The sequence below is a fragment of the Chiloscyllium plagiosum genome, unplaced genomic scaffold (genome assembly GCF_037043375.1).
Source record: "Chiloscyllium plagiosum isolate Xiang-an unplaced genomic scaffold, Cpla_swu_hap1 HiC_scaffold_9, whole genome shotgun sequence".
NCBI lineage: Eukaryota > Metazoa > Chordata > Chondrichthyes > Orectolobiformes > Hemiscylliidae > Chiloscyllium > Chiloscyllium plagiosum.
Genome location: NW_028270147.1, coordinates 54,712,847 through 54,739,228, shown reverse-complemented (window position 1 = coordinate 54,739,228; position 26,382 = coordinate 54,712,847). Strand labels below are relative to the sequence as shown.

The 26,382-nt window shown below is 41.2% G+C and overlaps 1 protein-coding gene across 4 annotated transcripts in view; it reads right to left on the bottom strand.

Moving 5' to 3' along the window:
- oma1 (OMA1 zinc metallopeptidase) overlaps positions 1-25,307 on the bottom strand; it is a 73,640-nt gene extending 48,333 nt beyond the window's left edge. For 3 of the 4 annotated variants that reach the window (XM_043699292.2, XM_043699294.2, XM_087990638.1), the window contains exons 1-4: positions 25,229-25,307; positions 20,619-21,133; positions 11,724-11,952; positions 1,993-2,166 (exon numbers count right to left, since the gene is read on the bottom strand). In XM_043699292.2, the coding sequence (XP_043555227.2) occupies positions 1,993-2,166; positions 11,724-11,952; positions 20,619-21,124 (909 nt within the window). In that variant the 5' untranslated portion in view covers positions 21,125-21,133; positions 25,229-25,307. The remainder of the gene's footprint in view (positions 1-1,992; positions 2,167-11,723; positions 11,953-20,618; positions 21,134-25,228) is intronic. The other variant, XM_043699295.2, reaches the window with a different exon arrangement.
- Between the last annotated feature and the right edge of the window lie 1,075 nt (positions 25,308-26,382).

Below are 26,382 nucleotides of genomic sequence, written 5' to 3'. Positions count from 1 at the left end.
CTGAAGCAAAAAATAGAAACCATTTTCCTGAGCTTTTAAATGATATACTTCAACCTCATTACAGAAATGGCATCCTGATAGTTATGTAAGTGTTTAAGGGTCTGAAGGATTAATACTCATGAGAGCCTTATACACCACCCACTATGATGATATCATAAGGACTTATGGGCAGAGCAGCTTAGGCCCTAACATTCAGAACCTCCTTTTAGTCTCTATAATAATGTCTATCATATCAATGTAAACTGTAACCAGTCGTTAACAATGCAATAAATTACTTGTTCAATACAACAGCATCTTATAGTTATTGACCAATAAATGGTTTTCCTCCATCACAACAGATCAAGCATACCCTGTAAATCCCTACACTTAAAAGGAGATAGTGGCAGCAAAAGTACCACATGGTGAGACACAGACTTGCTTTAATTGCATGTTCAACATTGATCAGGCAGATAGGTGGGCTCCTAAGTTGAGGGCTGAGGGCTGCTGCAATGGGAGGAAGAAGGCAGCACCAAATTGCTGGGAAAGATAATGTTTGTTAAATATTATCATGTGTTGATATGACTTAAGCATAAGCATGATCTGGGAATGACTTCACAGGCTTCCTTCCTGCAAACACCACAGGAGTCATTTCCGGATTATTTAAAACAAATTCAGTAAAAATAACATATAGCAAGTGTAAAGACAGACATATTAACAGAAGAATAAACAAAGAACAATAAACCTGTGCCACTCAGATAACGATGTATCCACACAAATTGTGCACAATGTACTGATTATTTTAAATGATGAATAATTTAGTTTAAAAGCATTCTTTCTTTCTTTGGTTAAAAAAATCACATTTTAAAGGGAGTGCATCCTCAAAATCTTCAGTGTTGAGTCAGTTTGAAATCATAACGTGCTCAAAACAAGGTCTATTCCATCTTGTAAATGTGGTAAGATTATGGCAGTGAATCATTGGTAAAGAAACACAACCACTGGCACAAAAGGAACATCCAATGCAAATGTTTTGCCACTGGCACACACTATTGAAATGAAGTAGTGCAGATCAACTTGAGTACTGAATGTCTCTTGGAGCTGGCACAATTGTTAAATAGGTTTTGCAGTAGAAATCACTAATTCCTTCATTTTTAACTGATATAGTCTACAGGAAATTGGTTGTTGGCCTGCTCCTAGTGAACAATTAATTTTATATATAGATTAGGTTTACAGTACACAAATATTACTTCAGATTTAAAAGTGTATTTTCTAATTGCTACCGGATGAAAATACCATACTAGGATGTACCCTTACAAAAATCTTTGTTCAATATGTAAATCCAATCTAAATAACATGCTGAAATCACAAGAGCTATGTACTCGTATTTGGTAGTAAATCAGATTGTAATCCAAAGAAACTCTCTTTCCTATAATATTCACTCACGTTGTACCTAGAGGCCCAACAACATTGGGGTTGGGAATTCAGCAACACCTAGGAAATCGAAAATGAAGCTATGCCCTTTCCTCATGATGTTGTCCTGTGCACTGATGCACAACATTCCATCACTTGTAGATGGTTAATGATAACTGATAAGTTCACATTATTGTCACCAGGAGGCCTTAATTAAATATCATTTTCAGCTATACTTTAGAATAAAATGCTAAGTGGCACTTATTATTGGGTCCTGCTTCATTGTATAAAGTAGCATCAAGCATAGGTTGATGAGATTCTAAATTAATTGGAATATGACACGGATTAAGTTGGACATTTAACAAAAGCTGAAGCGTTAGAGACACTTCACTGATTAAACATTGTAATGACATATTAACTGCAGAGAAATACTAATCAAGTAAGCCACAAGAGGATAGAATAAGGAAATTATTTTTCAATTGTACTACAGAATTCGTAACTGAATATAACAACTCTGATTCTGCAAAGATCCCAATTAAGCTGTTAATGTAGTATACTAAATGTTTACATCTTTAGCCTAAAGACATTTCATGGTTTATTTCTTACTGGCATGACAAAAGCATTGATCTCTGGATCTTCAACAACATTAATACTCCATTTAGTTTCAGAAACTCCTGGGATATCTTTGTTTTTTTCAACCAACTTGCTGAAAATAAACTGAGTGGTTTTATACATTGGGTCAGTCACAGGTAGAATTTTATCCTTGTAGCTCTCCAGCACCTAAGGGAGGAAAGAAATAATGAGAAACAAATGTGGTTTCAGCATCAATTCTTCAAGATAAAATTAATCGAACAATTCATTTAAAAATGTTAAGACAATAATTAAGCTGAATGTTAAGCGTGTGTTTTCTCCCCAGGCCTGTTTGATCTTCTGGGCACACCATGACTGAACTTTTCAAAATGTCACTATAAGCTAGGCACTGGAAAATATCAAAGAATAGCTAAGGCATGATTTCGCCCTCCACTGTCCTTCCAAAATACCATTGTTAAGCTCAAAAATTAAGCACAATGGGCATTATCAAAGTTGTATTATTCCATTCCAAGTTTCTGATACACCAATTGGATATCAAACTGAGTAGGAAATCCATGTAATCTAAGCTTAGCAACACCATGAGTTCAGTGACTATATGAGCTATGATGCCGCTTGTCCACAGGAACTGCCTCCTCCAACAACTCCAAAATGTCTTCTTCCTCCCTTTCAAAAGCTCTGTCCCTACAGCTGTAAGATTGGTACCGCTACAATCTTTAATCACAGTCTGAGCATTTTGAGGCAGCTCAAGGTACAAAATGTGCACTGCATGCAAGGAGCAATTACTTTACAATACAAGAATGGTTACACTTCAAAAATAATTCATTTTCTGCAAAATGCTTTTGGGTTCCACTGAAGTAATGAAAGTCATGAGCCCTGGAGAAATGAAAGTTTGTTCTTTCTTTCTTTAGTTATTGTCCTTCATGCACTTCAGGTAATAAAATACAGTGCAATGTTAAATTATACCTTGTAAGAATCACATCTAGTTGTACTTACTCAAAGCATACTCCAGCAACCCCTGTATGGATTAGTTACACTGTGCTACTTTATCAGAAACTGGCTAATCTATACGTTGGTGTATAAGAGAATAGTATCAAGCAGAGTGTGATGTTTTAGAATTCATCTACATTTCCTCAGATTCTCACAATGCATTAATTACAAAAGGTTTACATCTTTCTACAAAAAGACATTGCAAAAACATGAATTTGTGAAGGAAGAATCGCACTTAGTCTAATCGCACCCAGCCAAATCCTCCTTTATTAAAAAATAATTACACAAGTGTTTCGTATCACTCATTTTTCCAACATTAATAGCTTCTTAGTCACATCCAATATCATTTCACAAGTTGCTGAATGGTTTTGTTATCACCTTTACATTTTGCTAAATTTCCTTCCAGCTCCAACAAGTAAATAACAGAATAAAGGTGCTATATTTTACTAATGCTTTATACTGAGTTAAGTGTATTTGTTCTCCTCACAACCTGACAGTCTGACAAGCTATTATTTGGTAAACTTAAGACTTATCAATCCATTATGCAGCAAATTATTTCTGATGTATAATATATAATCATAAGTGTGTTGCTACTCAGTGTCCTGGTTTTACTTGCAAATATATAGGGAAGAAATTCTTTAAATAGTGTCTCAAAAAGAAAATTATTTTGAATTTGTAGCTTTTAAAAAGTATAGTTTTCAGAATTGCAAAGAATAATCATTGCCATTTGATAGTCTTGAAAATGCGGATGCATTTTCTGCTGAAATTTATTTAAAAATGACAAAGTTACAAATGGACAACTGCAGCCAGATGGACAATATGTTTCAGAATTTAAGAACATTCCTCCACTCCAACATAAAAAACACTGAACATTTACTTAGTGGACTTTAGCACTAATTACTGTGGCCTCGATTATATAACTGGCCTGATGGACACTGCTACTGACAACTATCTTTAGTTCTTGCAAACCATATTTTACATAACACTTAACTAGCTTAGCTCCAAAATAAACTGAACACTACATTCAATTCATTGTGTCTATACCAGCTCTCTAAGCATTTTGACTTATTTTTATTCTCCTGCCTTTTTGTGATAATCTTGCAAAATGATTCCAATTTAAAATAATTGTTTAATGCCCACTTGAATGCCTCAACTGAATCTGCCTCCACCACACATCAAGGTAGTGCATTCCATACACTAATTATTCAATGTGCAAAAACGTTTTTTTTTCTCAGCTTGCACTTATTTATTTTTGCAAAACACTGAACTTGTACCCCCGGTTCTTAATCTAAGAGTACAAACAGTTTCTCCTCATTTAGTCTGTCCAGACCCCTCACAATTTTGAAAACTTCTATCAAATCTCCTCTTAGCCTTATTCTGTCCAAGGGAAAGAGTCCTAACTTTTTACGTCTATCCTCATAACTGAAGTTTCGCATCCCTAGAACCATTATTGTAAACCCTTCTCCACTTTCTCCAATGCCTTCACATTACACTAAAGCGTGGTGCTCAGAACTGGACACAATACTCCACACACAAATTCAGCAAACCTCTTGACTCTATGACCCGATAAATGAAAACTGGAATACTGTAATGTGATATTAACAGCCTACTCTACCTGTCCTGCCACCTTTCATGTCTTAATGTGCGCGCGCGCGCACGCACGCACACACACATACACACACACACAGGTCTCTCTGCCTCTTTCCTTTAGAATAGTTGCTTTTACATAAGGTCTCTTCATTTTCTTTGTATCAAGGTGTATTAGCTCACACTGCTTCACATTGCACACCAGCTGTCACCTGTAAGTCACTCCACCAACTTGTCAATGTTGTCTTGGAGTTTTCCCCTGTCCACTTCACAGTTTACAATGCTCTCAGGTTTTGGGTCATCTGCAAATTTGAAATTGTCCCCTGCACACCAAGATCTACACTTGTTTTTCATTAGAAAAAACAAGGGTCATGACACAGAACCTGGAAGGCACCACTTCAAACCTTTCTCCAGCCCAAATCAATTCAAGTTAACCTTCAGTCTATGGATTATATTCCTCAGCCAATTCTATATCTATGTTATTACTAACTCTTTTTCTCCATGAGATATAACTTTTCCCACAAAACTACTGTGTGGTACTGTATTGAAATCCCTATGCAAGTCTATGCGCACCAGAACAACACCTCTTCTAAGAACTTCAGCAAATTAATCAGACTGAACGTTCCCTAAACAAATCCATGTTGGCTCTGCCTACGCTACTAATGTTTTTCCATGTCACTATGCTGAATGTAAGTTTGATCGCTGAGCTAGAAGGTTCATTTTCAGACATTTCATCACCATACTATGAAAACATCATCAGTGAGCCTCTGGTGAAGCACTGGTGGTACAACCTACTTTCTATTTGTGTTTAGGTTTTCTTGGGTTGGTGGTGTCATTCCCTGGGGTGGTGTCATTTCTTGTTCTTTTTCTCAGAGAGTTGTAAATGGGGTCCAAGTCGATGTGTTTGTTGATAAAGTTCCACTTGGAATGCCGTGCTTCAAGGAATTCTCGTGCTTGTCCATGTTTGGCTTGTCCGAAGATGGATATGTTGTCCCAGTAATCTGTATGAAAGGATACTAGTGATAGTGGATCATGTCTTTTTGTGGCTAGTTGATGTTCATGTATCCTGGTGGCTAGTTTTCTGCCTGTTTGTCCAATGTAGTGTTTGCTACAAAATCAGGAGCCCCCCACCCCCATAGTCTCGCGTTACCTGGAACACCAACATACAGATTGGCCAAGGAACCAAACCAAAGACGAAAACATTTACAAGACTCACACCACTCCATTCACTCCACCCAAGAATACCTGAAGAAGACACCAAGACAGAAGAGGACAAAATAATGGTCTCCTTTGACGTAACAGCCCTGTTCACATCCGTCAGAGCCATAGAGATGTACAGCATGGAAACAGGCCCTTTGGTCCAACCCGTCCATGCTGACCAGATATCCCAACCTAATCTAGTCCCACCTGCCAGCACCCGGCCCATATCCCTCCAAACCCTTCCTATTCATATACCCATCCAAATGCCTTTTAAATGTTGCAATTCTACCAGCCTCCACCACTTCTTCTGGCAGCTCATTCCATACTCGTACCACCCTGTGAAAATGCTGCTCCTTAGGTCTCATTTATATCTTTCCCCTCTCACCCTAAACCTATGCCCTCTAGTTCTGGACTCCCCCACCCCAGGGGAAAGACTTTGTCTATTTATCCTATCCATGCTCATAATTTTGTAAACCTCTTTAAGATCACTCCTCAGCCTCTGACACTCCAGGGAAAACAGCCCCAGCCTGTTCAGCCTCTCCCTATAGCTCAAATCCTCCAACCCTGGCAACATCCTTGTAAATCTTTTCTGAACCCTTTCAAGTCAACATCAATCTGGCCAAAGAAACACTGACTACATTATTCAGAAGAACCAAAGACACAGAGTTTCCTACCAGCATTTTAGGTTTACTTACAGCAAATGGGTTTCAGTGGTTCAAGAACACAGCTTGCCACCAAACACTACTAACTTCATCAGCAAGGACAACATCGTCAAGCTAGTGGACCAATGCCTTACCACACACTTCACTTTCAACAACAAAACCTATAGACAAACCAACGGAACACCCATGGAATCACCAACATCAGGGTTCTTAGCAGAGGCAGCAATGCAGAATCTCAAACAAACTGCTCTGCCAATCATCCAACTCAAATTTTGGGTCTGCGACATGGATGACACCTTTGTCATCACTAAACAAAACAAGTTAGAGGAAACCTTCAAGATCATCAATAATACCCTTATTGGCATAAAATTCACTAAAGAGGAGGAAAACAACAACAAACTGCCATTCCTAGATGTCACAGTAGAGCAAACAGTCAATGGGGAACTTCAAACCAGCGCCTACAGGAAAACAACACATACGGACCAAATACTGAACTACAGAAGTAATCATCCCAACATCCACAAACGAAACTGCATTAGAACATTATTTCAATGAGCCACCGCACACAGCAGCACAGGGGTACTCCAAAGAGTAGAGGAAAATCACCTATACATCGTATTCAAAAAGAACGGGTACCCACTGAACACAGTCCGCCGATTTCTCAGCAACAAACCCAAACAAGCAGACAAAACCCATCTAGAAATCCTAGCCACGCTCCCCTACATCAAAGACATCTCAGAAATGACTACCAGACTACTCAGACCCCTTGGCATCATGGTAGCCCACAAACCCACCAACACACTAAACTTGTGCTCCACCGGAGGCTCACTCATGATGTTACCAAGTATGGCAATGAAATGTCTGAAAACGAACCTTCCAGCTCAGTGAGCAAACTACATCCAGAACCTCAACCTGAGCTACAAAACTTCTCAAAACATGCATGTTAATACTAATTGTTGTTTCTAGCAGTTTCCCCACCAGTGAAGTTAAACTTACAGGCTTGTAATTACAGGACGCATCTTCAACAACCTTTTTGAACAAGACAAAATTTTTGTAATTCTCCAGTCCTCCATCACCACTCCCGAATCCAGAGAAGATTGAAAGACCCAAAATTGTCCTAAAACAAGTGCTGGGTTAAAAGCAAAATTCTGCAGATGTTGAAAATCAGAAATAAAAACAGAAATTGCTGCATTTATTCAGCAGGTTGAGCAGCATTCTGTAAAGACAGAAACAGTGAACTTTTCAAATCGTTAAATACGATTTGAAGAATCATTCAACTCAAAACATTAGGTCCGTAGATGACTCCAGAGTTGAGTATTTCCAGCATTTTCATGTTTTATTACTGCAAAATAAGGTCACTTAATCTTCAAATCTGAAAAGAGAGCACTGGGAAACTCGTAGTTTCAGCGCTAGAGATTCTGCAAGTTCAATGAGGCTATTCAGAACTTAACAGAAAGTTTCTGAAGTTGCATCTCTTCTAATTCCATTAAAATGCATATTTTAATGTTATTTGTTTTAGCAAGGGAATCTTTACAAATACACAGTTATAGAATAAAAATTAGTGGCACACTACTAGTTCATGAATTTGTCAATTTGGCAACGTCTTTGCTACAGCAAAAATACGCAAGATGTTGGACTACAGAATCTCTAATCTGAGCCTCCTGCCACCCTGTTGGACTATAACCTGGTGTTGTGTGAATTTTAACTTTGTACACCCCAGTCCAACACCGGATTCTCCAAATACATTGATTCATTCTTTCATTTATCTTTAAAACAAACTTATTTCCCTTAGCGTTCTCTGTCTCTTACAAACTGTTAAAAGCCAAGCTTAGCACCACACCTGACTGCTTCTTTGTCACTTACATCAATTCCTTTCATCCTGGATAGCACACACAACCTTAAGCCCTGTGCATGGAGCTACATTTCTTAATTTAAAAGAAAACTATAAAATGTACCTTGAAATGAAACTGGAAACAATTATATATTAACTTGGTGTATTTTTTTCTCTATTTTTTAATTTTAGTAAACAATAGCTGCCAGTGGAAAGTTTGAGGCAATGGGCTAGACTTAAAGGTGTATGCAGGGACCCCTCAGTTGAGGGTACAGAGTTCGCCAAGCAGAATGCCATTATACAGCCATTAAGTGACTGATTGTTATAGGTGAAGGTAGGTTTTTCTCCCCTTTGGGTGAGGCAATCCCACCTTAAAGAGCTGCCAGGGATTAGTTGTGGGGGCTACTGCCTTGAGGGAACCCTCCATTTGTCCAGAGGGAACCTCTTGCTTACCATCAACCTGAGCAAGGAAAAATGTTGGGCTGGACAGTTAGCATGGGACTCTACCACTGCTAGGTAAATAACAGTGGCAACAGGAAGGCCATTAATTGGGAATTAAATGCCGATTTAAGAGTCTCAACTGGCCTGATGTCACTCCCACTGCTGGTAAAATGTGTTGGGGGCAGGGACAAATGCGTGCGCAGTGGATTGGCCATACACTAGATTTCATGTCTATTGAGAGGAGGGGAAACTCCCTCTGTTGCGGTTGGAAAACAAAGGAAACCTTGATCTCTGTTAACTGTCTTTCTAAAAATGTTAACAGGGATTTTAAAGATATTTTTAAAGTGCACAAATAAAATTAAGGAAGCATTTTCATAATTACAAATAGAGCCTGAACAGAAAAGTAATCTTTTAGGGATTAGATTTAGTGAAATTAGAGGAATGTAAATGAAATTGATCCAACTGTAAATATACTGCATAAATCATCTCATTTTCACTTACCAAAAACCTGAATGCCCTGGAGGCTGCAGCTCCTGTCAGTGTAGAAACTTTTAATTGTACTTTGTTCTAATTAAGTTAAATTGTGACAGGAGAAAGTTTGATTAGTATGTACATAAGTGCACATAGTAGTCTGGAGTTAGGTCATAGATCAGTCATGACCACATTAAATAGTGGAACAGACTACTGGGGCTGACTGGCCTACTCCTGTTCCTAATGTGGATCAGAGAAGTCTGTCATGTGCTACAAATCGAGAATGTTCTTGCAGAAAAGACTACACTCTACTCAAAAGGAAATGCAGTGGCTTATGAATTTTCATCTGAGCTAGTATAATAAAAGGACATGATGTGGAGATGCCGTGTTGGACTGGGGTGGACAAAGTAAGAAGTCACATGATGCCAGATTACAATGCCAACTCCTTCGTCAGGTGAAGTGAAACCTTGCAAATTCAAATCAATCTGTTCAGATTATAATCTGGTGTCATGTGACTTCTAAGAAAGGAACAAACCACGTGACAGCAATCAATGAATGGATTCTGGACTGGAGGGATATAAGTAGTGATGCTCCAGAGCAATCAGCTCAGGACCATTGTTGTTTTTAATATATTTGAGATTGGACCAGGAAATAAGAAGCAGAGCATTACAAGGAAACAAAAATAGGAAGCATGGCGAACTGTGAAGAGTCCAGAAATATATGGAGGCATAATATCTACATTTCAGGAATATACAACGTTTTCAAGTTATTGGCTGAAGTGTACCATGTAATTTGTGCAGCTAACTAGTGTACTAATTTATTCATATGTACTGAAAGGATTATCACACAAGCGATCTGGAAGTCTGAAGTGTGAAAACCTTTCCCTACTGCGTTGCAACTGGAAACAGAGGTGAGAGAATGCAAGTGTGGAGGCAAGTGTAGTCAGAATATGAGTTCCTCTTTCAGGCTGTTAATCTGGTCCAATAAGGAAGCCCTGGCTGACAAGATATAAACAGGAGTGTCAGAGGCTCTGCTCAATCTGAGAGGTGGCTCTGAGAAAGCTGGACTCCACTTGTAAATAAAGGGTGACGTGGTGATTCTGAGGAGTTACTTCAGCAATAATAAGAGATGGGTCAAGAATTCACCAAGGCTTCTTCAACAGCATTTTACAAACCCTCAACCTCCATTAACAAGAAAATAATGACAGAAGATGGAAGGGAACACCACCATCTGCAATTACCCCTGAAAGTTATATATGATCCTCACATGGAAGTATACTGTCGTTCCTTCAGTGTTGGTAGATCCAAATCTTGCAGTTTCCTCCCCGACAGCATTGTGAGTGAACCTAAATCAACACCTCCCCCCCATGAACTGTAACAGTTCAATAAGGTGACAACTCCATAACACTCTCAAGAGCAGTTGGGGGTAGGCAATAAATGCTGGTCTTGCCAGCAATGATCACATCCCTAACATTATTTTCTTTAAAAAGGGAGTTAGTGAGGCTTAAAATGGCTTTAGGAACCAAAGGAGGATATGCGTGCTCAAGAACAAAATATCAGATGACATGGCAGATGCCTGAAAAGATGAGAAGAATCAGTAGTAAACACCTTCGGCAAATTAAAAATTAGTGCCATGAAAGCCTCAAGGATGACTATTTTGCAGATACAAGAGAACAGTAGTAGCAAAGATGCTGGATTTCTGTCTGCCAGAGGAAGTCAAGAACAGGAGCAAATGAAGATTAGATTAGATTCCCTACAGGACGGAAACAGGCCCTTCGGCCCAACAGTGACCACACTGACCCTCCGAAGACTAACCCACCTAGACCCATTTCCCCAAACTATATTTACCCCTAACTAACATACCTAACACTATGGCCAATACCTGACCTGCACATCTTTTGGATTGTGTGAGGAAACCGGAGCACCCGGAGGAAACCCACGCAGACACAGGCAAAATGTGCAAACTCCACACAGACAGTCACCCAAGGCTGGAATCGAACCCGGATCCCTGGTGCTGAGAGGCTGCAGTGCTAACCACTGATCCACCATTCCCAGCTACTAACAAACTCACAAAGAGCTACTAACAAACATATTAAAGGTGCAAAAAAGATTCGAGTACAAATCAATTAGATAAAGAGCTCATGTGCAAATAAAAGACAACTGAAAACAAAACAAGGGAGGTCTGGACACGTGCACAGAGTCATCAATGGTGGATGCATTGATATTTCTGTGTTAAATTTCAGTGTGAGATTATGGGGAAAGTGATTGAAGTGCCATCTACTGGTTCATAGAGAAATTACGACAGATCTAAATGATCTGCCTTTAAAAATCTTTAACATGAGAAACGCAACAGGAATGTTGATGCAGAATATTTCATTGGCATATATTTGGATATAGTACTTGGATAATAAATTATTATAATTTAGGACAGACTATAAGCACTTAGTGGAATGTAATGATTTTTTTTTAAAGACAACAGCTTAAGATGTCATTCAGGATAAATTTGTGTTGACAGACACAAAAGCTAGGGATACAGTTCAGACTCTTTTGTATTCAATACATATTTACCGACTGGTACTCAAATTCAGCGAGTTGCAGAAATTGTCGTTTGCTGAACATCAGTAGACGAGTTCGGCCTGTGATAGGATTCTTGTCCAAGTGGGTCCAAAAATATATTGCAATCCAACATGACAGACTACATATGCCGAATAGAATTCTCCACTTGTGCCTTTTCACATTATCTTTAAGTAGCTCCTGTTTGTCAGGTGGAAGAGCCTGCCACCATTTCCGTATACTCCTGAAAGCACACAAAATAAATCTGTTACAACCTGATGAAAGCTTGCTATTTTCTGCACTATAGACACTGTAGCTTGCTTAAATTCTGAAATGCATGCCATATGTATGCAGTCATCTCCTATTACGCCAATGCACTTAACTCTTTTTTTTGGCTTTAATCTCTGTCATTTTATCTTTAGGCTAAAACATCAAAGACAAGGGTTTCTCACAGCTCAGCAACAGCACAAAATGAGAATACAATTAACTGACTGAATGGTTGTTGATCTCAGACTGCTCCATTAAAATACCAAGCTGAAGCTAATACAGCTGGGTAGAATTGATATAATTGTTCAATGCTCAAACGTAAGGCTAATTTCATTGCAAAATAAAAAACAATGAAATGCAATTAAAACATATCCAGAGTCAGTGGTTAATATTTATGTAAATGAGTATTGGATGTTGGACCCCCTGAGAAATGTGCCTTCCACAAATTGACACATAACGACCTACCCCTTGCATGTTTCTCATACATAGATGGTGTGTTTACTATATGTGAATCCACACTACATGCAAAAATGTCCTTGTATATCTTAATAAGTTACATCCGAAGTGCAAATTCACATTTGAAATGGAGCAGTCAAATGAGCTCCCTTTCTTCAATGTCCAGCTGAGCAATGTGAAAGTTTCTTTGCTCCATCTATTGCAAACCTACCTTCACTAGTCAGCATACACACCAGCATTCCTGCAGTTTCACATGCTAGAAGATTGGCCGTATCAGCAATCTCAGAAATACAGCACAGGGTATACTTGCAAGCCTGATGTAGAAATGGGCACATCAAAGTCATTCTGTAGGATAATGGCTACTCTGATTAGATCATTTCTCACTTATATTGTGAAACTCATGCAAGGCCCAAAGATAGTCATTTTGATCTTGAAAACGACCCAGTCTACCTCAGATTATATTGGAAAGGGCAAGGTATCTTAAAAGCTTAAGCACTAGGTGAAGCTAGCTGTTTAATGCTGCTACTACATAGTAACAACAGGAATGGTGTTCGCCACAAACAGGATGCTGCCAACCAGCCAAAAGAAAAGTTCTTCCTATCATACAAATGAGTAATGTGGTTTACGACTTTCAGTGCCTGTGTGATGCCAGCTACGCTAGCCATACATCCCACAGATTGGTGGATCATCTCAAACAGCATGTCCCTTCAGGTGATTGCAACAAGCAATGCACTAACTGTACCAACCAGTCCGTGCCTGCAAAACTCGCAATACTGTCCAATATTAGATGTCATTCTACAATTGGATAACATCTGCTACATAAGCCTGAAAGTATGAGGAATTATGCTGACATCCAATTCAAGATTGTCAGTTGGCTTGCAATGTCGTGTCCTGGAAGTTACACACATTCGTGTTACATAGAATGTGTACCTAGACAGAGCCTGCACTCCACTTGTTCCAATTCAATAAAATAAATGACTGCCAATCACTGTCGATTTCTCATGGCAATGTGCTGATAATAAGAGTCAACCTGCCTGCTTTAAAATTTAAACAAAATCTGGTTATTAACTCTCCATCAGCAGTAACAAAATGGATGCTTACTCCATGGCAACACCTCTTCTCATTCAGTATAAATGTTGTGTTTCCCCTTTTATTTGTTTTCTTGTGAATTGTCCTGATGAGTGCAAGAGACAAAGCTTCAATAAAATGTATTTCATTTCAACAATACTCAAGTCTTATACGATCAAATGACTAAATATCTATCTTGCAAGCAAAATACTTCAAAAATGAAAACAAAAATATTGCTTTATCCTTGCCCAAATCACAGAATACTTTCAACCCAAATTAATTGTAGTAACATTTTCGAATTATACAACAAAAGATCAGTCTCGCAAAGGGGAAGTGCTTATATAAAGAAAAGCGATGCATCAATGTAAAGTATTGTCCATCAAGGTGAGTTTTCAAAAGATATTCGACTCATTTACTCCTCGGCAGTCTTCAACCTCATAAAATTAGCCAAACTCAGAGTTAACACTGTCTGATGTGGCTTAGCAGAGCCATTCTAACATAGCATTTCTGCCACATTTGCTGCAGAGGAACACAGCACATGGAGGAAATGCATGGTTTGTTGGCCTCTGAGCCCTCAGCCAACTGATCTTTTATTTTCTGCTCAAGACTTATAACGCTATTCTAAAACAGTCAGCCTCCAACTCATTAACTACATCCCCAAAACTTGTGTAGTTTTGAAAAAATATTCGTGAGGAATTTCTTAAGGAATTGTGGAGATTTTATAGTGTCCTTTGATGCCAGATCTGATGAGGACTGAAGGGTTTCTAAACTTCACAGTCAACATAGAAACACACATGACAGAGCAAACAAAATTTTCACTCCTCATCCAGGATCAGAAGGGTGTTGAAGATTTCATATGATAGGGTTGCAGCTAATTTCAACTAAGTGGTTCCCTGGAGAGAAAAGATATCTCAAATAATGCATTCTAGATGAATGAAAGCTTTTTTAAAAAAAATATGATTTAACCTCTTCTAAACTTGGGAAGGAGGAATTATGAACATTATTTCCCACTCCAGTAAAAAAGCTTTTCTGATATACTCAAACTTTACCGTCTGTAAAAAATATGCAACAAGTTTGTTTAAAATGGTATTTTCTCTAGGTCCTTTGGTAAGTTTCTTTGCTGTGCTCATAAAAGGATTTCTTGAGCAACTGGTTAGGAAGAAAAGTTCACTCTGGGCCTACTTAAATAATACAACTCACCTCATTAGTAACTTGCCTGCACCAGCAGTGCCCCTTTTCACCCAATTCTAGGTTCATTCTGCCACTCATTGTTCCCAAACTAAGAAGCCACTTATCCGATATTTGCTGAACGATCAGAATCCCGGGTGCCTGCACCATATTTAAACCGGGAAGGGCAATGGTATTCAAAGCATCAGGATCATCAGAAATTCAAAGACCCATCAGCCTGAGTCCTCCACAAAACATGGGTCAGTACGTAATGTTCTGGGCCTCTAAAGGGCCTCACACTGGTGGCTCTTGAAGCCTCCTCCCTCACAGGAGGTGTGGTCATAGCCATTCTCTTTCCCATTGTGCAGTTTCAATTTCTAGCCTTATGGAAGGGGATAGCAAGTGCTCTTCTGTCAGTGGTTTCAAGTCTCTGCCTCTACATGTCAGTAAGGCCCAAACATCAAGCTTTACTTCTTGACAGCCCTTCTTGTAAAGCCATTAGGCTTAGCATCTCCCCAGATCCCCATACAACCTGGTTATACGAGCCCGCACGTACATACCTTCCCCCCTACACCAGACTCCTGGCATATGAGGTCACAATGTTGGATGTAGTCCCACACTGTCCCCAGCCTCTCCACTTGAAGCCAAGGTGCTCCTAACCAGGGATGAAACACCTCCCATGTCCCATTCCCATCCACGTTTTACCGCAGTTCCTCATCACACAAATACATAATTTTCCCTTCATAACTATCATTCTATTCTTTCCCCCCCATTCTGCAGCCCCCAATCCCCATAAATATTTTCCCAACTCTCCTTCCTATGGCAACAGTCCACTATCCCACAACTCATCTTCCTCTAGGTTTCACTGGATAGACCAAACTGACTACCTATAACACATTAGCGACCTAGCCAGACAGCTCCAGATGAGAAGTGTTTGGACACATGACTGATACCTGTATATCTGCCCGACTGCATTAATCCTACTCCCTGGATTGGCAGCTATGGGGCCACAGGTCTTACCATTATTCACTCCTGAATGCAGAGGCATGGACTTCCTGAGTGAGAAACACCCCTTATCAGATGCCTGACTGTGGCCCATTCCCTGGACTGGAGGCGATCTTGATTTATTGGGCTGGATCCCCTGACTAATGGATGCCTCTATGGACTTTGGTGAGGACTATTTCCATAAGACTGAACATGGTTTCTTGCAATTTGTCTGCAGCATAAGTTGTTTGAATGTGGTGGAGGTAAAGCAGGACATATGCCATTGCGACTGAGGACTGCTGAAGAGCAAGGCAAGCTTCCTGCTTGTGTGACCGCACAAGTTATGGCAAGGCAGGGGATTCTGTAAGCTTCAACAGATGCTGAGTAAGCAAGCAGCTCTGAAACACAGCCTGCCTGTTCATGCATGCAAGGTGTCCTTGCAACAGCCTTTCAATGCAAACTGATCGGCCCTGCAATGCAGGTCAGTGCTTGCTCAGGATTGGAAAGGAGCCATGAGGATCTTGAGGAGATGATACATATCAGATGCCAAACATCCATGGATAATGGATACAATTCCTCTTTATTTTAAATCTGTTTCTGCAATGCACCTCCATGGTCCATCAGTGGCAGCGACTTCTGAAACCGGAAGTCGATGCTGGACATTTCAGAAAATTCTGCCACATTTCTCACCACTGTCCTGTTCAGGCTGTGATAAGATTTTGGCCCTTGTCTTCCATTAGTTAACCAAGCTCTAACCATGCTAATGTACTGCAACAAAGACCACAGGGTTTTATCTTGTTCTACAGCCTTCTTAATGGATTCTCATTGAATGCCTTTTGGAAATCCAAACATATTATGTCTATTGATTCCTTTTTATCTACCCTGCTTCTTACTTCCTCAAAGAATTCTAAGAAATTAGTCAGACATTATTTCCCATTTTTGAAGCCAAGTTGATTCTGCATGATTACATTATCTACCTCTAAATTCTGAGGTATTGTGTCCTTTATAATATGGTTTAAAAATGTCAGATGTGAAGCTAACTGGCTTATACTTTCTCTTTTTGAATAAAGACATTAGTGAGTAAGGGGGTCACTTAGGAGCATGGTCAATGTGGGAATGCAGCAAAGTCGGACAAAGGTCCAGTGAGTTAATGACTGCACTTTTGAAAATTTGGTACAAAGCAGGATTGCAACTGGCATATTCTTTCCAAATTCAATTTTCAAGTTCAAGTCAGATTAGTACAGCACCTTTAAGAAGGCAGAATAACCTAATCAAAGAAGGTAGCTGCCTGATGCAGGCTTTGAGAAATCAAGCACCAAATTGCTCTACCCAAATCAGGTTTTGATCACTGTAGCTAAATAGATTCTCTGAACAGGTCTTCATAAGAAAGAAAATTCTGTCTCCTCATGGTTAGTAAGGAACATAGAGTCATAGAGTTGTACAGCATGGAAACAGACCCTTCGGTCCAACCTGTCCATGCCGACCAGATATACCAACCCAATCTAGTCCCACCTGCCAGCACCTGGCCCATATCCCTCCAAACCCTTCCTATTCATACACCCATCCGAATGCCTTTTAAATGTTGCAATTATACCAGCCTCCACCACTTCCTCTGGCAGTTAATTCTATACACGTACCATCCTCTGCGTGAAAATTTTGCCATGTAGGTCTCTTTTATATCTTTCCCCTCTCACCCTAAACATATTCCCTCTAGTTCTGGACTCCCCCACCCCAGGGAAGACTTTGTCTATTTACCCTATCCATGCCCTTCATAATTTTGTAAACCTCCATAAGGTCACCCCTCAGCCTCTGACACTCCAGGGAAAACAGCCCCAGCCTGTTTCGCCTCTCCCTATAGCTCAAATCCTCCAACCCTGGCAACATCCTTGTAAATCTTTCCTGAACCCTTTCAAGTTTCACAACATCTTTCCGATAGGAAGGAGACCAGAATTGCACACAATATTCCAACAGTGTTCTGTACAGCCACAATATGACCTCCCAACTCCTGTATTCAATACTCTGACCAATAAAGGAAAGCATACCAAACACCTTCTTTACTATCCTAACTACCCACAACTCCACTGTTAAGGAGCTATGAACCTGCACTCCAAGGTCTCTTTGTTCAACAACACTCCCCAGGACCTTACCATTAAATGTATAAGCCCTGCTAAGATTTGCTTTCCCAAATTGCAGCACCTCGCATTTATCTGAATTAAACTCCATCTGCCACTTCTCAGCCCATTGGCCCATCTGATGAAGATCCTGTTGTAATTTGTGGTAACCCTCTTCACTGTCCACTACACGACTAATTTTGGTGTCATCTGCAGACTTACTTCACAGTAGGATTGCAGAGTGCAGCAAAGACTGAGTGAATTACTGACTGTACTGTAGGAAATTTAATTCAAAGTGGAAATTATGTGCAAAGGGGAACAGAAATGCCTTTACAAGGGCTTACTGCAAGAAGTAGACTCTCAAGGGCAAGGGTGAGTGGGAGAAGATAAAGTTGTGGGCCGAGAGGTCTAACTGCAGTGAGACCAGCAGTGGATTGACATCATGAACCAGTGTGACATGAATGCAGGAAAAGAAGCCGGCTGGTAAATATATCCAGACTTTAAGTAACATCTTCAGTTTGTGTTGAATGTCCAGTGTTTTTTTCTAATTTCTTTTAAAAAAACGCTTATCTATGAGATTGATATTTTAGAAAAAGCCAACTATTTCAAAATTGTACTTTTTACTTTAAAAGCATTTCTTTATAACCTCTTGCAGAATTCTATTATACAGATTCAAAGCAAAAATATTATTGAGCTTCTTTTAAATTGCAAATTCCTCATTTTGTTTCAATCCTTTACTCGTTTGATCCATTTTGTCAACTACCTTTCAATCATTTTAAAATGCCAACTAAATCATCCTCAAAGTCTCCTCCTTGATGAAGTAAAGCCAAACTTGCTTAAATATAGCTCAGAACTCAAATTTCTGATATTCAATGATATTTGCCTTTACATTATCCCAAGACCTTTCCTGTCCTTCCTCGACATTTTCCAATTAATCAGTTCAGACATGTTAATACACGCTTCCTGGCTCAGAAGTGGGCATGACTGTGCTAGAAGTGCCTTTTAAAACTTATCATTTACCACAAGTTTATATCTTTTCCTGTCCAGAAGCCTCCATTTAAATGGGGAAGAATGCAACTTTTGGTTATTTTAATCAATCTGTTCAGAAAAGGGGTGGTGGTGGAGAGTTCCTTTTCAGGCTGGAGGCCTGTGACTAGTGATGTGACATGAGGATCGATGCTGGGTCCACTGTTTTTTGTCATTTATATAAATGATTTGGATGTGAACATAGGAGATATAGTGAGTAAGTCTGTAGATGACACCAAAATTGGAGGTGTAGTGGACAGCAAAGAAGGTTACCGCAGAGTACAATGGGATCTTGATCAGAATGGCCACTGGGCGGAGGAGTGGCAGATGGAGTTTAGCTTAGATACATGTGAGGTGCTGCACTTTGGAAAGGCAAGTCAGAGCAGGACTTGTACGCTTAATGGTAAGGTCGTGGGTAGTGTTGCTGAACAAAGAGACCTTGGAGTACTGGTTCATAATTCCTTGAAAGTGGAATCACAGGCAGACAGGATAGTGAAGGCGGCTTTTGACTTTTTTAAATTCATTCATGGGATGTGGGCATCGCTGACTGGGCAGCATTTATTGCCCATTCCTAATTGCCCAGAGGGCAGTTAAGAGTCAACCACATTGCTGGAGGTCCGACCATAGAAGGATGGCAGTTTCTTTCCCTAAATGGCATTAGTGAACCAGATGAGTTTTTCCCGACAATTGGTAATGGATTCGTGGTCATCGTTATGTTGTGGCTGTACGGTACCTTGGTTCGGCCACTTTTGTAACACTGCATCCAATTCTGGTCTCCCTGCTATAAAAATGATGTGGTGAAACTTGAAAGGGTTCAGAAGAGATTTATGAAGATGTTGCCAGGAATGGAAGGTTTGAGCCACAGGAAGAGGCTGAAACTCTGGGGCTATTTTACCTGCAGCATCAGAGGCTGAGGGGTGATCTTATAAAATCATGAGGAGCATGGATAGTGTAAATGGGCAAGGCCTTTTCCCCAGGGTGGTGGAGACCAAAATTAAGGCACAGACTTAAGTTAAGGGGGGAAAGATTTTAAAGGGATCCTAAGGAGCAACATTTTCACAGAGATGGTGGTGCATGTATGGAATGAGCAGCCAGAGGAAGTGATGGAGGCTGGTATGATTTGAAAGGCATCTGGATGGGTATATGAATAGGAAGGGTTGAGAGTGATATGGGCCAAATGCTGGCAAATGGGACTAGACTTCTGTAGGATATCTGGTCAGCATGAACAAGTTAGACCAAAGGTCTTTGTCCATGCAACATATTATTATGACTCTATATGCTGTGACACAGCTCTGCAGCAGATGGGACTTGAGCCCAGGTTCTCAAGCTCAGAAGTAGAGACACTACCACTATGCTACATATCCTTCTTATATTTGCTGAAACTGCATACAACACTCTAAGAGAGCTGACCAACATCTTTTGGAACAAAAATGTAACTCCTAGATTTGTTATTGCAGCTAAATTCTGCAACCAAACTCTCATCTTTTGCAAATAACCAGTTCTCCATCTGCAGTTGGAATATTAATTAAAATAACTCCAGAGGCATCAAAAATGACATTAACAAGCTCAGGCTACATGATTGTAAAAACATTATAAAATGACAGCTTAATGTTCATATTTTACATTATCACTAACCATACAAAGGCCACTCTTATTTTAACGTTATCAAGGCAGAGGCAAATATCTCTAACTTCATGATTCCTTTGGAAACTGGAATGCAAGTTCCAAATCACTGACATGGGAGTGCAATGTTGAAAATATGTATATTATTCACCACTACTGTTAGGAATGCAATGAATCTGTTCAAATATTTATGTAACGTGCAGGTTACCTGCCAAGAAGCATCGCTGTCAGCTTTTTCACTGGCTTTAGTAGAATCCAGAGTAGTGGGATTGGTAAAGCTAAGACACGAGAAGATGTGTGAAAACCTCTAGATAGGTCAGCAGCCTCTTCAAGAATGGAATGTTTCTTTGATAAAATAGAAGCAGGCATATATCTGCTGTAGTGGGGAAAGTTTCGGCTGACAACCATGCTTACTTGGATTGCTGGTACTGTTTTTGATGCATGTCCCGCATTGTGTACAATAGTTCTGAAGGTTGAATAATGTCTGGAGCACATTACCAATTCCCCATTGCGTTGAACATAGGTTTGCCAAACTTGACAATCTCTCCTCGAATAATCATGGCTATTGTTCGTTGTTAATCTTTGGATTTTTATTTTGTAAGTTTTCCATGTCTGAGTTCTTTCTGGGAGTGCTGAGATTTTTTGCAGAGAAGTGCAATTTCGCCAGCTGAATAGATGTCTTCTTGCATCCCAAAACAAAAGTCCTGTCTTCATTTCTGCTGACTAGAAATAAAACATTATGAAGCAAACCTTTTAAGAAATCAAGACTGCTTGAAAAAAATTGAAAAGCAAAAATTAAACTCATTTCATGCTATTAAGTATAAATATGAAAAAGGGATACAACAAACAAGAACTGACAACTGAAAAACAATCTCTCAGCTATAACTGCAAACAGCTTCCAAATAGTATGTTATTAGATGCTGGGGGAGACTACAAACTGCCTACAACCAACATCACACAATCAATTAAAAGCAAAATAATGTGGATGCTGGAAATCTGAAACAAGCATACAAAATGTTGAAGATACCCAGTAGTTCTGACAGCATCTGTGGAGACAGAAACCATTAATATTTCAGAGGAAGTCATAGTGGACTCAAACATTCCACTCTGTTTTATCATGACAGATGCTGCCAGACTTGCTGGGTTTCTCCAGCATTTTCCCTGTGCGTTTGTTTCACACAATCAATGTAAGGTACTTAAGTTTTTACGATTTATTTTAGTACTGAAATACCAGTAAGATCCCAGAATTGGCTGGATGTTGAACAAGTTCTGTAGGTCTTGTCCCCATTCCTATGTTCTTATCAATGGATTCCAGTGATTATTAAACTTTGTCAAATTTAGAATCTGTTCATGTATTAATATGAATTCGCTTTGCTAACTTCCAGAAGTTAACATACAAATGAAAATCAATGCTAAAACTTCAGAACACTTATACAGAAACAATACATCAATAGTCATTAAATAGAAATAGATGATTCTTGATGTTGAGCTTCTTGATATTGGGCTTCAGGCAATGGAAATCCAATGACCTCACAAGTTTCCTATCAGAAACACATTCAAAAATCCATGAGGTAACCCATCAGACATCCAAAATACCCTTCAGACTTTACAAATGCTTGTTCAAAATCTTGCTAAATTAGAAAAGGAAAACAAATATTAGCCACTGCTCCTATTCATGATTGCTATTCAAATCACCATGGCTGAGAATACAAAAGTAATACGACAAGCATTTTTCAAAAAATTGTCTCCAGCTACAGATTTGTTCTTCATGTATTTTTAAAAAAATAAAATGACACAATCATTTCTAGAAATGAATGTGTCAAGTAATTGTCGCTCAGTAGTGTCTGATACCCTGGCTCTGTCCCCAAGTATAACTTTGAGTGCTCTGGATTTCAATATTTTAGCTTCCCCTCATGCACCGACTTTTCTGTACGTCTTTTCAACAACATGAACAATATTATCACATCTTCCTTCCTGGTACCTCTCTTAACGATCTTTGATCTGAACATTTATGAGTAAAAGGGTCACCAAGAAATCAAATAATAAATTCAGAAGAAACCTCTTTATCCACTTATCATCACTCTACCTACTATGGTATAGTACCCTTGAACAATATGATGAAATGTCAGATGTTAAACCCTTTGTAAAGTAAAGGAAGGAGCCAAAGTCTGGTTTTGTCTTTTAACTATAGATTGATTCACCGCATGATTGTGGCACTTTCTTGAACTTCGTTGTAGTCTGTTTGACAGAATTTCTCTTGAATGTTGTACCTGTTGACCAAATTCTTGTATATCATGTGAGAATTTCCTAATTTGGCTTAGGAGTCAGAAAATTAAAAAAAATGACTTCCTCTTGGCGATTGGTGCAACTGGTGCAGTTTCTTTTGGAGTGTGTTCAACTGATCATGTTCCCTAACATGGTGACGAAACATCTGAGAACAAATTGACCAGCTCAGCGAGCAAACTTACAATCTGTGTTCAACAACAATGACAGATTTTATCTTTCAACTTTCAGTCCAAAAGTAAAACAGCTAAAAAGCACTTTGGGACAAGATAGCTCTAACAAATGCGAGTTTATTTTATTCAATAAAGATCTATTCTTGGAAAGAGTCAACATGCCTTTGCTCTTCGCCCTGAAGGGTTACACTTGAAGCATCGACTTCTCCACCTCCTGATGCTAACTGACTGTGTTCTTCCAGTTCCACCTCCTGCTGTGTTCTTCCAGGTAAAAACAATGACTGCAGATGCTGGAAACCAGATTCTGGATTAGTGGTGATGGAAAAGCACAGAAGTTCAGGCAGCATCCGAGGAGCAGTAAAATTGACGTTTCCGGCAAAATCCCTTCATCTTCATCAATTCCTGATGAAGGGCTTTTGCCCGAAACGTCGATTTTACTGCTGCGTTAGTGATGCTGCCTGAACTGCTGTGCTTCTCCAGCATCACTAATCCAGATGCTGTGTTCTTCCAGCCTCCTACCTGTCTACAATGTTGAACCCTTTGGGCTTGTTTGTTTCTGGGGCCAACTCTTAGTTGCAGCCCAACCTCAGCTTGGTGTCAGGTTGAGGAAGATCAGAAATTACAATGTATGGAGGCGGGGGGGGGGGGGGGGGGGAATATGTGTGGGGGTGGTGGGGTGTGTGTGGGGGTGGGGTATGTGGGGGTGTGTGGGAGGTGTGAGAGAGGGTGTGTATGAGGGTGATGGATGTGTGTGGGGGAGGTGTGTGTTGAGGGGAGTTTGTGGAGATGGGGATGTGTGTTAAGGGGTGCGTGTTTGTGGGGGTGGGGGGCATGTGTTGACAAGAGTTTGATGTGTGGGAGTTTGGGGGGGGGGATATGTGTTGGGGGTGGGGATGTATGTTGAGGGGAGTTTGGGGGGTGGGGATGTGTGTTGGGGGAGTGGGGATGTCTGTTGAGGGGAGTTTAGGGGGTGGGAATGTATGTTGAGGGGAGTTTGGGGGGGTGGAGATGTATGTTGAGGGGAGTGGGGATGTATTGTGAGGGGAATTTGGGGGGTGGGTATGTATGTTGAGGGGAGTTTCGGGGGGGTGGGGATGAGTGTTGACGGGGTGGGGATGTGTGTTGAGGGGAGTGGGGATGTGTTGGGGGGGTGGGGATGTGTGTTGAGGGGAGTTTGGGGGGGTGGGGATGTGTGTTGAGGGGAGTTTGGGGGGGTGGGGATGTGTGTTGAGGGGAGTTTGGGGGAGTGGGGATATGTGTTGTGGGGGTGGGGATGTGTGTTGAGGGGAGTTTGGGGGGTGGGGATGTGTTGAGGGGGGTGGGGATGTGTGTTGGGTAGGTGGGGATGTGTGTTGGGGGAGTTTGGGGGGTGGGGATGTGTGTTGGGTGGGTGGGGATGTGTGTTGAGGGAGGTTTGGGGGGTGGGGATGTGTGTTGAGGGGAGTTTGGGGGAGTGGGGATGTGTGTTGAGGGGAGTTTGGGGGGGTGGGGATGTATGTTGAGGGGAGTTTGGGGGAGTGGGGATGTGTGTTGAGGGGAGTTTGGGGGGGTGGGGATGTATGTTGAGGGGGGTTTGGGGGTGGGGATGTATGTTGAGGGGAGTTTGGGGGCTGGGGATGTATGTTGAGGGGAGTTTGGGGGATGGGGATGTGTGTTGAGGGGGTGGGGATATGTGTTGGGGGGGTGGGGATGTATATTGAGGGATGTTTGCGGGGGTTGGGCATGTGTGTTGGGTGGGTGGGGATGTGTGTTGAGGCGAGTTTGGGGGGTTGGGGATATGTGTTGAGAGGAGTTTGGGGGGGTGGGGATGTATGTTGAGGGGAGTTTGGGGGTTGGGATGTATGTTGAGGGGAGTTTGGGGGGTGGGGATGTGTGTTGAGGGGTGTTTGGGGGGTGGGGATGTGTGTTGAGGGGAGTTTGGGGGATGGGGATGTTGAGGAGAGTTTTGGGGATGGGGATGTGTGTTGAGGGGGTGGGGATGTGTGTTGAGGGGGTGGGGATGTGTGTTGAGGGGGTGGGGATGTGTGTTGAGGGGGTGGGGATGTGTGTTGAGGGGGTGGGGATGTGTGTTGAGGGGGTGGGGATGTGTGTTGAGGGGGTGGGGATGTGTGTTGAGGGGGGGTGGGGATGTATGTTGAGGGGAGTTTGGGGGGTAGGGATGTGTGTTGAGGGGAGTTTTGGGGATGGGGATGTGTGTTGAGAGGAGTTTGGGAGGTGGGGATGTATGTTGAGAGGAGTTTGGGGGATGGGGTGTGTGTTGAAGGGAGTTTGGGGGGTGGGGATGTGTGTTGACAGGAGTTTGGGGGGGGGGGGGGAGGGGGCGGGGGAAAGGAAGCTGCTCGTCCAACAATCTGCCCTTTACCTTGGTCAGTGCCAGGGGCTGAACTTCAGGCTGATCCCACCTTATCCTCCAGCTCCAGCTCCAGCTCCAGCTCCAGCTCCAGATCCACCCGGACGGCCGGAAGTGACGGACCTGATAAAAAAAAACGGTGTCTCATCATTTTGGGTCCGGACGGCCCGGAACAACCGGCTCCGGTCAATCACTCTCGGCTGGTTCTAACATGGATCCTGTTTTAATATCTTTACTCTGCTTTCTTTTTGAGGGCAAGGGGAGAGGGACTGGTACTTTGGCGGCTACGCGGAGAAAATTACTCACTGTATAATTATGTCAAAGAGTTAGTATTAATACGGCGGGCCGAATGGTCTCCTTGGTCGTGTCATTCTCTGATGCCTGTACCAGAGCGGGAAGAAGTTCCCATCATTAGAGCATCGGGAGCGGTGTTAAACTCTAGTGGAAAGCTGAAATAAATGAAATCCTGTTTAAAACATGGAATTGCGCCTCTCTTTTATATTCACTCATGAGATGTGGGTGTCCCTAGTTGACCATGAGAACGTGGCAGGGAGCTTCCTCCTTGAAGCATTCGATGGGCTGAATGGCCTAGTTTCTGCTCCTATGTCTTATGGTCCTGCCTGGTTGGCGTCATATTTTGCACAAAGGAAGTTCGTTGTTGGAGGTCAGTCATCTCAGCCCCAGGACATCTCTGCAAGAGTTCCTCAGGGTAGTGTCCTCGGTCCAAACATTTTCAGCTGCCCTTCCGTCTATCATAAGGTCAGAAGTGGGGATATTTGCTGATTATTGCACAATGTTCAGCACTATTTACAACTCCTCAGATACTGAAATATGGCAATAGTGCCACACAATTGCATTGTGAAGGCAGGACTTCATCTCAACAAAGACTGTGCGGTGGTCACGGCTGTCATGTTCAAGTGCATCTGCAGCTGGGAGATTGGTAAAGATGAAGTCAAGTATGTTTTTCCCCTCTTGTTGGTTCCCTCACCATCTTTCACAGACCTAGTCTAGCAGCTATGTCCTTTGGGACCTGACCAGTAGAGCTGCTGCCGAGCCACTCTTGATGGTGGACACTGATATTTCCCACCCCCGAATACATTTTGTGTCCTTGCCATCCTCATTGATTCCTCCAACATGGAGAAGTACTTATTCAGTAGCCGAGGGAG